A 17,397-nucleotide genomic window follows, 5' to 3' on the forward strand; every position below is an offset into this window, starting at 1 on the left:
TCGTGTGCGCAGAGGATCATAAAAAGAGAGGGTACCAGGCTATTTCACTCACTTACCGGATATCCGGACTGCATGTTTAACATGTTATGAAATATAACAATTAATTTATCTTTAGGGACTATGGAGTCGATTTGTCATGAAAATGAAATAAAATATATTGGAGATATTCTTAAAGATCAAACTCAACCACTAAAAGAGAGATTTCGGGCTCTGTTTACTCTTCGAAATCTGGGTGGCAAACAAGCCATTGATATAATATCCAGTTGTTTTTCAGATTCGTCGGCGCTACTTAAGCATGAGCTGGCATACTGCCTTGGTCAAATGCAAGATGAGTACGCCATACCTTTGCTCATAAAGGTCTTGGAAGATACTAATCAAGAACCGATGGTTCGCCATGAAGCAGGTAAGTGCATCATATCCTTGTAAGTGCAATGGTATCAACAGGGGCTCGTCTCGTTGTTTAAAATTAACCTCCCATACATGTACTTTATAATAATATAGTATATGTATGACAGGTCAGTTTTAAGCAACGATACGAGCCCCTGTGATGGTATCGCGGTATTCAAAGTTGTCGGTATTTTCTGACATGTTTTTATCTTGAAGTTGTACACACTGTAGAAGCACATGTTATTAGTTCTGCATTTCCATTTGATTTATGGACTATGTTGGTATTGCTGGCGAGTTCACTAATTTAAAAATGCACTTCGGGATGCAATATAAGTTACAAAATTAAAATTTCATAGCATGTATGCCACAATTTGTATGTACAAATACTTTTCATTAAAGCAAATGCATGTGCCAAAACAGTTTTAATTAGTACCATTAAATAATGTTTCCTCTGCAGTGCATTAAAATGAATCATGTGCATAAGGGAATAGGACTTTGTGTCAGTTGTCAAAACTGAGTATTCTTGAAATGATTTTTTTTAAAAATGTAATCATATATTAATGACTGGCTTTATAACTTAAACAATAACCAAATTATTCATTTCAGCCTTTTAAAACTAAAAATCATTACATGTTTCCCCTCATTTGTGTGTCCATTTGTTTATCTGTTTATTGAAGGATTTATTTGTATGAAAGATCTCAAAGATGGCTAAAATTTCAATGTTTTATGTAACAAATAAAAGGGAAAAGTCACATAGTTGGCCTTGTGTGGTTGACATGCACAGCAGAATATGATGTCTTAGGATATCCTTACGCACAAAATGAGATATACTTTTATTATTATGTGGGATGAACAATGTTGTTAGGTGTCAGTTTGTGTGGCTTGGAAGGCAAAATTGTAGATATTGAAGTGCACACGTTTTGGGATGTCACAGGAAAATGGATATCTTCTTAAAAGTAGTATCACTGTAAACAATCTGCTAACCAGTTGTCTGAGAATGTAAAATGATGTCATAAAAGAGCCAGATCATATGATTAAAATATTAGTCAAGAAGCAAGACATAGAATCTATTGTAGCATGTCAGCCAAAATGTGAAGTATGTTAATGTTCTTGTTTTCCATAAGTTCTGATGGCTGTTGCAATTGATAGGTGTTGACATTAAAACTTTTGTCTCTTATGGCATTAAATATCTGTTAAAACATTTATTAGTTTTATGCTTTTGTTTGAAAATAAAACTATTTCTTATGCATTTTGTCTTTAAGAATTGATTGAAATAATAAAAATGTGAATTGTCAAATACTGAACTATAGTACAGAAGCCCAGCTACAAGAAGTCAAAGAGCAAATTTCCGAGAGAAACATCACAATCCAGTCTTAAATTTTTTGGACAGAATTATTACGATGCTAATCTTAACTATTATTTAAATTTTACAGTTTTGAGGACAGACAATGTTTTCAGGTTTGCTGGCTGTAAAATAAGAATTCAAGATGTATTTATTTAAACCTTGTATATAATTATATCAGTTTGCTGCTGGTTTGTTTTATTTAACATACTTGCTTTACTTGTTTCAAGTTGATCCACACTTTGTGCATCAACACATCAAATTCCAAACATTAGTGTTGCATATGCCACCATACAGAGTAAATCCCTTGCAAAACATGATATCTACATGGCATCTGTTTATCAGTCATTTCCAGTAATTGTCTGATTTAAACTGGAAATTAAAGTCATTGTAATAAAGAGCAAAAAAGAACATATATTTACAGAGATGTCGGAAACGCTTAATTACACGTATTTGGACGCCAATTTTTTATCCAGGATGCAGAAAATCACTGAAGCAGGAGCCCTCCTTATGCATGTAATAGATGAGCGGCAAAATTAAAGACTTGCTAGTCTTGCTTCAGCCACCTGCTTTGTGGGAAAATGTGTTGATCAATTAGCTGTGACATTTACATGACAGGATTCAGTGACTGAAAGACCCCTTGATGTACATACATGTTGCCATTATAAGAGTACATCACAAGAACATGATGCAATAGCAGGGCGGCAAGTTCAAAGGCTTAAGTGGTGGATGTGTGGGAAAATGTACTGATATTTACAGTGATTAAATTCAGAGTCAGAAAGACCCAGAGATGTACATGTGGTCATTTATAAAAGTGCATCAAATAAACAACTTTAGCTTTCGTTATTGTGTTCATTTCTGAATGTATCTGAAAAAGTAGTGCACGAGAATCAAGACATGTTGAGACTTAGACAAAATGCCATTCATAAATTTGGATAAGTATTTTGGGGTTAAACGGCAAACTTACGAAGATTGTAACGAGATTCAGAAGAGTGCTAAAGCTGCTAGGATTGATAGTTCGGATAGGACAGTATCTAAGTGTAAGAAAGTGTGTGATGCCTAGCTTAGTGTTTGGAATAAGTCCTTACTTGGATTGACAAAATTTAGTATCACTCTGATGGACGAACAAGAGCTATTTAAGAGGTACATTGACTGACCTTACTTTTTTTTAAAACTCCCTTGCCTTAACCTGGTTAGTTATAGTGTTGTAGCGAAATGTATTCATCGATACACCAGTAGCTAGGCCTAGTTTTGATATCAATTACAAACAAACTCTTGCCCATTCATAAGCATATGTTTTGATAGCTGATTGATCATTAACCCTTTTCCAAGTAAGGTAGCAACTATAAATTTCCTGCATGATATTTTTTGATGATAAAACATACATACATGTGTTTTAAGATCAGAATCGGTGATCTGGATATATATTAACTGCCTCTTGTACACTATGTCGTCATAAAATTAGTTTGAAACTGTAAGTGAACCAGTAGGCCTAACGGGAAATAATGGCGGACTTAGCTAAGTCTGGGATGTACCAGTTTATTAGATTGTCTGTTTTCGTAAATCATCAGGCAAATATTTTAAGAAAAATATACAAATCATTGAAAGCAAAGCCAAGCTATTATCTTATTAAAGATTTAACTTTAAAATGCAGATTATGTATGTCAGAAACGTATGGGACAATGCTGTGTTGTGGAATTCACAAGATGCGCTTTAAGGTCTAAGCTGTTTTCTGACTTGATGCATATTTGCGAAAATACGGGGGGAAAAAACAGCAAATCAGATACTATTTAACCATTGCCTAAAATTACTACAAGGACGTAGACAAATAAATAAACCATAAATTTGCAATCCTGTGAATGGACTGTTGTAATGAAGCTATATTAAAGTGAGTGATTACATTACGTAAGCCTCTCCATCTAAAAATAGATGCACTCACATCTGTGTTGTTTCTTTAGGAAAGAAGGGACTGCAACTTTTGATGGTGAGACTCCAATTTTTACCAAAATGGGAGTCCTGGACTCCTAGTTTTAAAATCCTAGCGAGACCTCTGATATATATATATATATATATATATATATATATATATATATATATATATATATATATATATATATATATATATACCCACAAATATATTACTTTGGGCTACAAGCTTTTGCACATAAACCAAGATGTTTTTAAATGGAAATGCATCCAAAAATGGTAACAATCAGTCACAACTGTTTCTTATTCTACTTCTCCAGCTGAAATGAGTGGGTGTATGAACTCCAAAAATGTGTTGTTTTATCAGTTTTCATAAAAACATGATCCCACATAATTTCATGACAGTTATTGAAATCTCGAGCTCATGATTGTGCAGTGAAGCCTGATCAAAGATAAAGTTTAAATTAGGAACAAAGAATGAAAGTTAAGCTATAGTACCCGTAGGTCATATCTGTTAGGAAATTAGGAACAAAGAATGAAAGCTATAGTACCCGTAGGTCATATCTGTTAGGAAATTAGGAACAAAGAATGAAAGCTATAGTACCTGTTGGTCATATCTGTTAGGAAATTAGGAACAAAGAATGAAAGTTATAGTACCCGTAGGTCATATCTGTTAGGAAATTAGGAACAAAGAATGAAAGCTATAGTACCCATAGGTCATATCTGTTAGGAAATTAGGAACAAAGAATGAAAGCTATAGTACCCGTAGGTCATATCTGTTAGGAAATTAGGAACAAAGAATGAAAGCTATAGTACCCGTAGGTCATATCTGTTACGAAATTAGGAACAAAGAATGAAAGCTAAAGAACCCATTGGTCATATCTGTTAGGTAATTAGGAACAAAGAATGAAAGCTATAGTACCCGTAGGTCATATCTGTTAGGAAATTAGGAACAAAGAATGAAAGCTATAGTACCCGTAGGTCATATCTGTTAGGAATCTGAGGAATACTTGTACCCATTGCCCTATCCCATATTCAAGTTCTTGAAATCTAATACAAATTTTGGACTTTCTCATATGTATTTATAAAACTTATTTCTATAGAATATATCCATGTTTAGTCATACAAAACTTAATAAATAAATAAAAATAGTTATTGAATCACCATAATAAGGTGGAGATAATTTAATGACCCATTTGTATTACTGATAATGTCATAAAGTAAAAAATATTGGTCACATATTGAAAAAGTCTTCTTAGTGGGCTAAACTCATTGATGCTTCACATTGCTCATAATTGTGTTGACTCATTCTCATGCATTCATAGACACACACACATAAGAATATACCTCCACACCCTCATAATAAATATACTGCATACACACACACACACACACTCTCACACACAATCATTATATAACTTTTTTGGAAAGTAATGTGAATCTATTTTGTTTTTTACATTGGATACAGGGCTCTCAGGAATCAGGGCTTCTGGGGGTAAATATGCATGACAGTCTGAATGGACTGTAAGTGTCCCCATGACATGCCTCATTTTCCCCCAGGACACTTCCCCTTGTCATATTTTGGTCAGCTGTGGCCAATCAGCAGAATAGGCTAGACTTTAGTAAACAGAGAAGAAGCCTAAAGACTTTTTAATGCTAGTGTGACTAATTAACTGTTAATCCATATCATTGCAATTACCTTGTCAAAAGAACTGGTCCCCTGACATAATTTGAAGAAATCATGTTCTACAGTGTATGTAAGCACTTGCAATTTATTGGCAAATAAAGGATGCATTATTTGTAACCAGGAGTGCCTAAAGTGTGTGAATTCAATTTAACATTCAAATATGAAGTCTCAAGCTACCATATGTGTGGCAACTATTATTTTCACATTTTATATCCCACCTTATTTCCTTACTGTAAACTGGTAAGATATTTAACATTGTTTACAAAATAACATTTATTCTGAATTAGTTTTTTGTGGACACAAATGATGAGTGGTATGTTTTTTCATTCTTTCTTTTAATTTTATGATAATAATTAATGTCTGTTTATATGGTACAGTAATGCCAGGTATTGACTTGTTTAAGTTTTCTTTGGTGGGAATGGAAATCTTGTATTCTCTTTTTCTCCTGGCATGAAACTTTATTCTGATGTAATTCAAAGAAACCATGTTAAATTGAGTGTGTATGTAAGCACCTGCAATTGATTGGCAAATAAACGATAGCTTATTTTGTTGTAATGATTTTTACCTTAAACTGATGATGACACCAAAGTGAAAGTATGAAAACAATCAAGGCTTTCTCAAGAGTTTGATTTAGACAATAGTCAAATCATCAATATTTCATAATAATAATAACTGTTACCAATAAGTACATGTGGTTTCTATGGGGCACTGCAGTATCATTAGAGAAAAGTATGCTGTAAAAATGAGTTGGCAAAATCTGTTCTTTTCTGGGGAAATGGACTTGTAATGAAAATTACACTAATGCTAAGAAAAATGAAGGAAGAAAAAAAAAGTGAAAATTATATTTGGCTGGAGTATCAATACCTAAAGATTGTGTGAATGCATCTTCACAACAGTTCAAATCTGTACTCTCTTTTGGTATTGTGTGTGTACCATGAGTAATTCAACTTTTCTATAGATCCCACGTTATACACATAACACACCTTAATACTTAAGGCCAACTCTTAAGACATCTAGCACTGTTTACTAATTAACATATTTATTTTGAATTTGATTTTTGGGGTTCTTTGGTCAATGCTTGTGACATATGATAGTAATTCATATTTATATATACTTATACATGTATATGGTATATTGTAATGTTAGGTGTTTTTTGTGTTAGTTTCTTTGGTGGGAATGAAGATGCTATTTTACTTTACTTGTGGTGGTCAAGAAATACAGGGGTTTTTGTTTTTGAATTAACTTTTGGGTTAAGATTACTGAAAATTGTGTTTTTTGAAACAGTGCCATGTTGGGGGGTTTGGAAAGACCAGAATTAAGTTTTTCATGTGATGTGTTATGGCAGGTATGGGTTGTATTTTAGCTGGGTATTATTACACTATAAAACATATCAAGAAATGACCAGAAAAAATCACAAACATAAGCTGCGAACACAGGCAACCTTAAATATATTCATCTGTAGCATTTTGAAAATGATAGCCCAGGTTCACATATCTCCTTATGATCAAGTATATAGAAAATGGTTGATCACATTTGTAAAGAAACAAATGAATCATGGACTTAGAGGTCCCACAAGAAAGGACTGTCTCTAGAGCAAGCTCTGGAAATGATGATGAGCACTTTTTATGGACCTTGTATTCACTGTATAACTTGTTTTCGACATCGTTTTATTTTGTATTTTATTTGATGTTTTATTTTGTATTTATTTGATATTTTATTTTATTCTCTCTACAGGGGAAGCACTGGGTGCGATAGGTTCTAACAGTGTGATGGACGTGTTGGAGAAGTATTCTAAAGATCCTGTTCCTGAGGTGACAAATTTTCTGAACATTTCAGAGATCTGGAACAATCATATTAATCATATTTTCCAGAATATAATAGAATTTTGGGGAAGTGCTTCAAAACTCTGATGTCTTTGCAGTAAGAATCCATTTTAATATCAGTAATACTAAATCCGTTGCTATTGCATTGTTGGTATTTTTCCAGGGGGAAAAAATCCTGACTGTATGATAAGAAATTGTCCACCTGTTAGGTTGAACCAGAAGATTCCACAAGACTGGATTGCCCATAGAGAAGTTGCCCATGCACACTGCCCATCATTCTTTTCTCCATTTGCATGGCTGTAATGTCAACATTGTTTATGTCAATGTAGATTTGCCTTTGCTTCATGGGTTAACAAACAAAATTATTATGCTTCTTTGCATTGTCTTTGTAAACGTTTGGATTATACCCCGATTTGAGTTTTTTTCTGTACTTGTGGTGTATGGCTTTGCATTTTATTGTTCTGTTTTCACCCATGACAGGGCATTACTGTTCTAATTTGGTTGTATGCTTTTCTAGCTTGGGTTGATATTTTCTTAAATGTTCCCTATCCTTGCATAATTTGAGGCCTGTGAACTCACTTTTTATTCATATTATTGTTCATTACAAAATACACCACTCCCTCGATAATGCATATCCTGAGAACTCAACGAACCCGCTTATAATGCGGGGCAGGTGTGATCCCATTTTTTGACCAGAAAATACCAAAAAATTGATGCCAAATTCTTGAACTTGAATAAAATTGCAATCAAAATTGGTAAACAAACGTTGATATATCACTCGTTTTACGATCAAAAATGGTAGATAGGACATGAAAATTTTAAACAGCACTTTGAAATTATCAGCATTTAATAAGAAGTCATATAATTGGTTACATTTTCATTCCAAATGACATTCTAAGTACACCGTAATTAAAGATATTCAAGGAAATTTAAATCAATGAAAACGTCACTTACACCTTGTGCAGGCATTATTAATATTTAAATGCCAATTAAATAATTTCTGTTAAGTGAAATTTGTGTTTTAATTCTATCTATTAGTTTCTCTTAAGTGCAATCAATTCTATCTGTTAGTTTCTCTTAAGTGTAATCATAAATGCAATGTGTATTTAAACATAAAATGTGTCAGTCTACTGTCACAAATATGTCTGCATGCATTTCTTGGAGAACCTAATAAAGTGCTGACTGTGTTTTGATACCTGACTTGCGGAATTGTTGGTTGTATTGTTGCACTGAAATAAAAGCTGGCCTCCTTTGTACAGTGAAACCCCGCCATAACGCGCCCCGCCATAACGCGAATTCGGATATAACGCGGTCATAGCATGGCTCCCGAAATTTCGTATATTCATTCACACATGGAGAAAAAAATTTTGGAGAAAAGTAAAAAAAACAAAACAAGAAATTAACTTCATTTTGGGCATAAGATTAGTTGTGACTTTTAAAATAATATGATCGTGGCATGGTTCCTGAAATTTGAAATTCATTTACGTGTATTTTTATCGGACCGTGAAAATATTTGTTTAACGTACGAGAAATAGTGTGTAAAACGTTTATTATAATTTGGTGGAAGAATTCGCGTATGACTTTTAATAATAAACGATCGGAACTTAACAATTTATCCAGGTACTTTAAGTGATTTTGGAGAAGTGATCGTGTATGAATTCTAAAATAATACGATATATATAACGTACGAGAAATAGTGTGTACAACGCTTGGCTTCTGAAATTTATCAATTTGAACAGGTTGTGGTGAAGCTCCGTATTCTACTCTAGAAGAGAAAACTGGTTTCATTAGGTTTTTGAATTGTTAAGCCGAAGTAAACATTATCGGAAGTGATACTTATTACGGATCCATGAGTAAAGCCAGTAAATCGTCTTTGTGATTGTCTTCCATGAAATCTGTATACAGTCGTTGCTCAAACAATAGCCGACATGGGCTTCTTATTTAACTGCAATCACAGCAATCAATGATTCGTAACCATTGCAGGCCTTCATTACTTAGTTATCGAGCTTTATCTGTGTACGTTGTTTGCTTATATAAAAAAATATTTTACTGTTATGGAAAAGCAAGTTCAAAAACGCACGTCGTTTTCTGCTAAAGAGAAACTGTATGCCCTAGATCAACTAAAGAAGGGCAAACAACAAACTCAGCTTGCCAGAGATCTAGGAATCAGCGAGTCCACTTTGCGAGGGTGGAAAACAGATGAAGGAAAGCTCCGTAGTCTACCCAACATTCTTGAAGAGGAAACTGGTTTACAGCGTAAAAGGGTTAAGTTAGCTAATGACAATGTCCTAGATTCAGCTTTGTACCAATGGTTTGTACAAGCTCGCTCAGAAGGTGTTCCAATTTTTGGCCCAATTCTGAAAGCCCAAGCAGAGAAATTTGATCGCCATATCAATGGAGATGATTCCAAATTTAAGGCGAGTAAGTTCGCGGCAAAGAAGCAAACGTCATTGGATATATTTTTCAAGAAATGACGAAATTTAAATTTGGAACCACACTGACTTTGCACTTTGCGCAACGATTAATTTAGCAGTTTTCACATGTTTCTTTTGATGTTCACAAAATCTGAAATAAAAGTTATTTGCACGCTGAAATCATGCGTTGATTGTTAATTATTCTTGCAGTTGTCGCATATGATGAAATTTTAGTGGTATGAAATTTGTACAGACACCGTATGTAGACCCGGGAATAGCTGCATGCAATGACCGTACGATATCAGACGGCAAGTAAATGGTTTCAATATTTTGTTCATCCTATATTTTACACGACGAATTCAGACTATTACAAAATTATTGAATATTTTAAATCTGTACGATTTTCAATTAAATTACATCCATTATGGATGAACTGCATGCCACGACGGCACGGTAGCATACGGTGTTGATACACTTTTCATGATATAGCGATAGTCTGGTATTATCGGTCAATCTGTCAATCTGTATTATCGTTCAAACAAATAAAAATTAGTAAATGTTTTTAATGCACAGTAATAACCGATAAATATATTAGCCATATATTGGCCATCGATTATTTTGAATATATCTTAATTAATGCATTCCAGTTAATATTCATCTGATGATAAGCCGACTTTTGATCATTGTACATGTATACACGTATATGTTCTCGGAAAAAAGTTAAATATTGTGAAACCCCGCATTAACGCGACCCCGCTTTTAACGCGATCCGATTTTATGGACCCCGATCATCGCGTTATAGCGGGGTTCCACTGTATTATCATATTAATTATGTCTTCTGTATCAAAAAAAGGAGGTGGAATATAAGAAAATTTAAAGGGCATGCAAATCCTACATACTTAAATTCTAGTGGCCTTGGTCATTTGTCGGGTAAACTCACTTCATTTAATCAATAGAACACTGTTATAAATGTTATTGTGTATGTAACAAAATTCAACTACCTTAAATTAACCGACTTATTCATAACTGTGATAAAAGACAGTAAGGCAACTAAGCGAAATGAATACTTCATAAAATAAAGAGCTTGGTTTCACAGATATGGACCATTGTGGATAAGTGAGTTTCAGACAATTCTTGATTGTTAAAGGTCGCATTGAGAAACAAAAGGAAAAAGACAGGTAAAATGGGTTTTCTGTTGTTTATCTACCGTATACACAGGGGTGTATGTAGTATGCCTTGCATACAAGTGTTTCAGCTAGGATGCGCCCTTGCAGAATTTGCACAAAGTAGACACCATGTCTCATGAAAAAAGAAATTAGTTGTGCCAAAAGTGGTGCAAATAAAATGACAGGGCCTGTTTTTATTTTAAATTTAATACAGATGTGCCAGTCTATCATTATATATCCTAATTTTCTAAATGATTCTTTAATGAAAATGAATAAATTCCTTTTAGTGATATTTTCTAATTGCACCTATATTCAGCCTGGCTTTTTCCCCAATTCACCTGAACATGTATGCATTTACAGTGGTCCCCCTCTTATACGGCTACCCATTCTGCACCTGGAAAGTGGTCTTATAAAACGGGTGGCCTTTCTAGAGGAGAACTAAATTTTTTGTGAGAAGTATATGTAATGTACGTAGTAAGAAAGCTACACACTTCAAAGGATTATCTTTGTTTAAAAGTAACATTAATTATTAAAAGGTTCTTCTTGTTCTAATAATAAAATAAAAGGTTCTTCTTGTTCTAATAATAGCCTTATTTCAACTGAATATACATTAATAGTTCTTATTCTTGGTATAAGCGTGATATGCGAACGGGTATTGTTGTCATGCACATTGCAAAAACGTCATTTAAATCTTGGTACATACATAATTCTTTTTCCATTTACTCCATTTTCCCACTGCTGCTGAATAACCTCCTTATCGGTTAGGACATTGTTTATTCAAGTATTTTCAACATAAGATTGTTTTATTCAAGTCCTTTCTACATAAAATTGCTTGGCAAGTTCCCTCTCACTACCTCACCCAATGTCGTCGAGTAGAATAACCACTTTCTTCGAAAATGTCTCTGTTTATGTGATGACATGTTAATGCTTGGTAAAGATTTATTCGGATGTTGCTAACTATATGCAACTTAATTATGCAGCTGAAACTTTTGTCGAGTGGACGAAATGCTTTTTTCGTAAAGGAAATGATAAATCTGTTGTCATGTGATTTTTTGGTCTTTGTCTGGTACCCTAATTTTTTCAAGGTTAATTTGTCGGTTTATGCTTTTGAGTGTGTGTGTGTTAATGTACAAAATCTATTTTTAGCCTATGCTGACCCTGTTCTGATCTTGACAATTATGTCCAGTTGTAAACATTGAAAAGAGAAGAACTCAGCAGATGTGTGAAGCCCCAAACTCTATCATAACATTGTTGTAAATGTCAGCTGTATATATAACTATGGATCATTCAGAAATAAATTTATCCCTTGATATTTCCAGCTTAGAATTAGACCAGTACCCTCTAAATTGTAAGGATGCCAGTATATTTTTCCTGACACAGAGAACCTTCTTAGGACTGCAATAGCCTCAATGAAAATATTAAACAATTTTTTTCACTTACTGAGATAAGATCCACCTCTGTTTCATTAGCATCTGTTATTTAAGAAAATCTGTAGTCATATCAGTTTTTGTAATCGTGCTACCAGCCATATGATAGAATCTTGACACAGTGGCTGCATTTATAAGGGTAGAACGTTTTACTCGAGAGACAGATATGAAACTGCGGATGATAGATTTCTTTTCCCCAGTAAGATGATTAGATTGTGATGGCATTCGGAATGACCTTAGATGATGACTGCATTGACAAAAATGAGAAATCTATGAAAGTTGAGATTAAAGACTAAACAGACTGTTGCACAACAGCTGCTTTGTAATTTTCCCCATTTAACTGTTTTGGTACAACGTTAGGCTAGCAGTAGAAGACATACACTGTATGATACAGGTCATAGCTGGGGTCCCTCCAACAGCGAGCATGCATGTGACAGGGCATAAACATGTCTTCTTTTGCTGGTAATAAGAATGGTAGTAAAATTACTTGCATTTATGCATCTTGAATTTACTTTCTTAGTTCTGCAAATCTGAACGACATGACCTATGTCATGGAAAACCTGATGCACTGAAATTTTATTGTAATATCAACTACATTTCCAATTGAAATCACATTCTTCTTACTTAACTGAATTGACCCAATAAATCCAGTCCATAATCAGCAGAAAAGCAGAATTGATTTGGATCAAACATAAAAACAAAATCCATCCATTCCTGACCAATTGGAAAAGTTATATCAATGTGCATTCATTCCAAATATGACTCTTAATTTCAGTTTTAAGCAGATGAAAACAAACATGTTTTAAAACTAATGTTGAGTGTGATTGAAGTTCAAAGATCACTGAGCAGTGTTATGTGCACATTAATGTTACTGTGTATTGATGAATCTACGGTTGTGTTTTTATTTTTAAATACAGCATAAATTCAATTACTTTGTTTCTGGTGGTGTATTCCTTTATTAAACCTTAGGTAGGAAAACAAAATGAGTACATAATATAAAGGTTGCTACATTTGTATTGGGAAAATATGAACTCGTTTTTAGTCATACTGCACTGTCATGGTTGTGCGTTCATACTTGGACAAACTTGTTAATATTTTCCCATACAAATGGAGTAACCTCTCTGGTTGCCTAATTGGTTAGAACATCCACCTCAGAAGTGGGGGTTGGCGAGGACGAACCCTGGCCGAGTCATAATAAAGACTTAGAAAAAATGGTACTAGCAGCTGCTTTGCTTGGCGCTCAGCATTAAGAATATTGTTAGGACTGGTCGGCCTGGTGTCAGGATAATGTGACTGTGTGGTACATGATGCTACATGTCTACGGCATGATGCCCCAGTGCTAGACTGTTCTGTACATGTTGTCAGGTGTATTGTGTCTAGGAACTGTTCTATACACGTTGCTAGGTGTATTGTTGCTAGGAACTGTTCTATATACATGTACATTGGCAGGAACTGTTCTATGCACATTGGCAGGTGTATTGTGGCAGTAGATTTGCTGATAACTTGTTTTAAATGATGTTGTTGAACATGTTTATGAAATAAATACATATTTAGATATATTGATAGAAAAATTTCAAAACATTTGGATATGCATATTAAATTTTTTCTTAAAGGCTTAAAATAATGGAAAGGTTTGTCATGAACTTTGGGTGGGCTATTTTGCCCTCTGTGGAAATCTGCATTTGTTTTGACTGTCTAAGATACAGATGAATTTGTAATGCAGAATCAAGAATTTAAATTATGAACTAAAGAATCGATGTTTTGAATAATTGATCTCTAAATGATGCAGGAAAGAGAGATTCAAATTATTTCCATTAGAAAATACAGTAAATTGGATTTAATTTGCTGTTCTTTCCTTATTTCATCAAAGCAACATACGTTTTGAAAGACTAATAACTGTACTGCCTGCATACAAAATTCTGGAATATTACAGAAACAGTTTAGTTATGAAAGTGACTGATTTATCTTGGAAAGATTATTTTACATGCAAGCCGTGATTCATACTAAGGTATTTATAGTTGTCTGCTTTCTCTACATTGATGGAAACTGATGGTCCCTTTAAAAGCTTTCACTAGCTCTACCAAGAACTTCAATTATCACATTTGTTGTGCTTTGAGATTTTTTCAGTCCTGTGTAGCAAACATATAATGTAGATACAGTTATTGGGTATTGGTGTTAGACCTGAGCAGTGCGATGGAAAAATGATGAGGTTTAGCAGTGTAGATGGCACAGTAAAAAATACAGACCGCAATAACAAAAGTTAAATAACATTTACAGGTGGCAGAAACATGTGAACTGGCTATCAATCGAATTAAGTGGCTGCAAAGTCAAGACGAAAGCAAGGAAGAGTTGTCTCAAAATCCCTACATGTCAGTGGACCCTGCCCCTCCCAGCAAGGTAAAAGACGTTGGGAAGTTGCAGAGAGATCTCCTGGATGAATTTCTACCCATGTTCCAGAGATACCGTGCTCTTTTCTCTTTAAGAAATATCGGTTCTCGTGAAGCAGTCCTGGCCTTGGCAGAAGGTAATATTTTTGGTCACTTAAATCTACAGATAATTAGCAGTGTCACTGATTTTTTATGCACCACCATAAATTTGGTGAGGTCGTGTATCTTTATCTGTCCATTTGTCCATCCATCAATCCATTTCACATTTTAAGTTTTGCTTATTTACACTTGTAAGTTGTTGAGTTTAGTTTATTGCTGTTCCAGGTGGGTTTGGTATGTAGAATAGGTCTGATGTGTCCTCCTGTAATTTGTAAGAGCCAACTAATGGCGACAAGATTCACTGTGGTGGTTCAGTGGTTAGCTTGCTGGACTCAATACCAAAACATTGGGGGTTCAAATTCTACCATCAGATAAGTCGAAATAAGCTACTGTGGTGTGTCTTTGGGCAAGACAGTTTACTCAGTTACTTCCACAGTAAATAACATAACTTGTTTTGTGGTTTTACGTTGATGAGACCAGGGAATTTTAGATGTCAGCATTTTTGCATTATCTTTATTGTTTGAGTTTACTACACCCTAATTGTCCAACACATGTACTTTTGTTTTATTTATTATTATTTAATTTCAGTCAGAGTTGGTGAAGCTTCATATTGACAAGATATCCAGTAACGTTTTGATCATTTGGAGATACATTTATTACTTCCCTGAGTTTTAAAAAAAAACTCATTTTGTTTTAGTAGGGCCCTGCATTGACCAGATGTCATGAAACAGGATTCATTCTGATTAATGGTTCAGAAATGATGAATGAATGTTTCAATTATGATACTTCTCAATTTACTGTATTTTGAAAAATATTGCATCAAATTTTTTTCCTCCAGTGTGGCTGCAATTCTTCTATGTAACACTTCTTTTTTAAAGATACATATTAGGAAACCATGTTAAATAAAATTTTGTTTTTAATTCTAGGTTTGAAATGCAACAGTGCTTTGTTTCGACATGAAATTGCCTATGTTTTGGGCCAGATCCAAAGTGATGCCTGCATCAAGCAGCTGACAGAAAATTTAGAAGATAAACACGAGAATCCAATGGTACGACACGAGTGTGCAGAAGCACTAGGATCTATTGCTACAGAGGAATGTATAAGGATACTAGAGAACTACCTAATTGACAATGAGAGGGTTGTCAAGGAAAGTTGTGTTGTAGCTTTGGACATGTGTGAATTTGAAAATGGTGAAAATTTTCAATATGCCGACACACTTGCAAAGCTAAAACAAGGGGAGAATTTGATGACAACATCTTGATATCATAAATTGTAAACTTATTGAAATGTTCAGTGATTATGTTTTAAACTGTCAGAGATATAAAGATAGTAAACAGGTTTGATATATTACTTGTTTTTCTTAAGAATCATGTTTTTCTTAAGAATCATATATATATATTTGCACATAGAAGAAAATCTACATTGATACCTCTAAAACTCCAAACACTTAGAAATCTAGATTTCAGAATGATAGAAAGGATTATATTGAATAATGGCCATTTTCTGCACCCTATCCAGTTTTCCGATGATGAGTAGGTGTTTTTCATTTCTAACAAATTTTTGGTCACTTGCCAGTTATGGAAGTGGTGTATTGAAAAGAAATTAAAGAAGACATGACATTTTTATTGAACTTTTTTTTTTCTTCTGACAGTGCCTATTGGGCCTATACACACATGCCAATCATTACGCTTTTTTTAAAACTAAATTATGCCTTACGCGTAAACATATATGGAATATGTTATTTCTGTATATCTCCCTTCCAAAAGGATCAATGATTTGTTTTCTCATTTTTATTAACATCCCGTTAATCCCACAGAAAAGATGGCTTCTACGTAACTACAATATTAGAGTATGCTTGTCCATAGACTTGCATGCACTTTCCTGATGGAATAATGCTCTATTTATAGCGGCATGCACTATTTCCAAGAAACATGCTGGTTTCTACTTTCAAACTTTTGACCTTGGATTCTATTTATATCAGCTGTATGGCTTGATTAGGAGAGAACAGACTGATTTTCCAATTTTTAATCTTTCCTTGCAGATTCTTTGTTCTAATTCATATTTGGTACAGAACCAGTCTGTAGGATATTTGGTGCTAAAAGTCAGTCAGATGTATTCAAGTCAATGCATGTTAGAGCATGAATATTTCTCAAATAATTTCACAGATGGATTAAATAAAGATGAAAAACCGATTCAGAGATGATTATATGAATTACATAACACAGTGTTCCATTCTATGGCAGATTCACGCCCATTATAGGCTGTGTGAAAATGATTTTAACTTAACCCTTGGTGCCACGTTTACACATCAGGAGATAGTAGCCTACTGCCGAGCTCTGTAGCGCCAAGGTCATGTATGATACACTAACGTGGGTGGTATTATATAAAGGTAGACAGATGTAGCTCTACAATGATACCAAAAATACTGAACATTCTAGTTGCTGTACAAAATGAAGAGGGAAAAACCTAATTTTTTGGACCTGATATTTTTCCACCCAAAATTCTCCCATGGTCGGAATCCGATTTTGTGTCTGGGTTTTAGAACTTTAGGCCTCAGATCTAAGGCAGACTGGTCTGAACTGCACACAGACAGGTGAACCTTTGCAAAAAGTAGGATGAGATGGGCATTTTGAATAAAGAGTGGTCTCAATACAAAAATGATGGGTCTGTTAAGCAAACGAAATAGCCAATGAGAAACGATGTTTCTAACACAACTAGGCATTAGGTTAACAGGAAATC

General features: G+C 34.2%; 1 protein-coding gene across 1 annotated transcript; it reads left to right on the forward strand.

The window, feature by feature from the left end:
* Positions 1–33: 33 nt before the first annotated feature.
* LOC149806684 (deoxyhypusine hydroxylase-like) lies at positions 34–15,998 on the forward strand. The gene is made up of 4 exons (XM_089956523.1): positions 34–403; positions 7,077–7,153; positions 14,450–14,696; positions 15,585–15,998. Exons 1-4 carry the CDS (start codon positions 121–123, stop codon positions 15,917–15,919), a joined length of 942 nt encoding a protein of 313 aa, XP_089812649.1. The 5' UTR covers positions 34–120; the 3' UTR covers positions 15,920–15,998.
* Positions 15,999–17,397: the final 1,399 nt, after the last annotated feature.

The sequence above is a fragment of the Sinohyriopsis cumingii genome, chromosome 1 (genome assembly GCF_028554795.1).
Source record: "Sinohyriopsis cumingii isolate HCF-2022 chromosome 1, ASM2855479v2, whole genome shotgun sequence".
NCBI lineage: Eukaryota > Metazoa > Mollusca > Bivalvia > Unionida > Unionidae > Sinohyriopsis > Sinohyriopsis cumingii.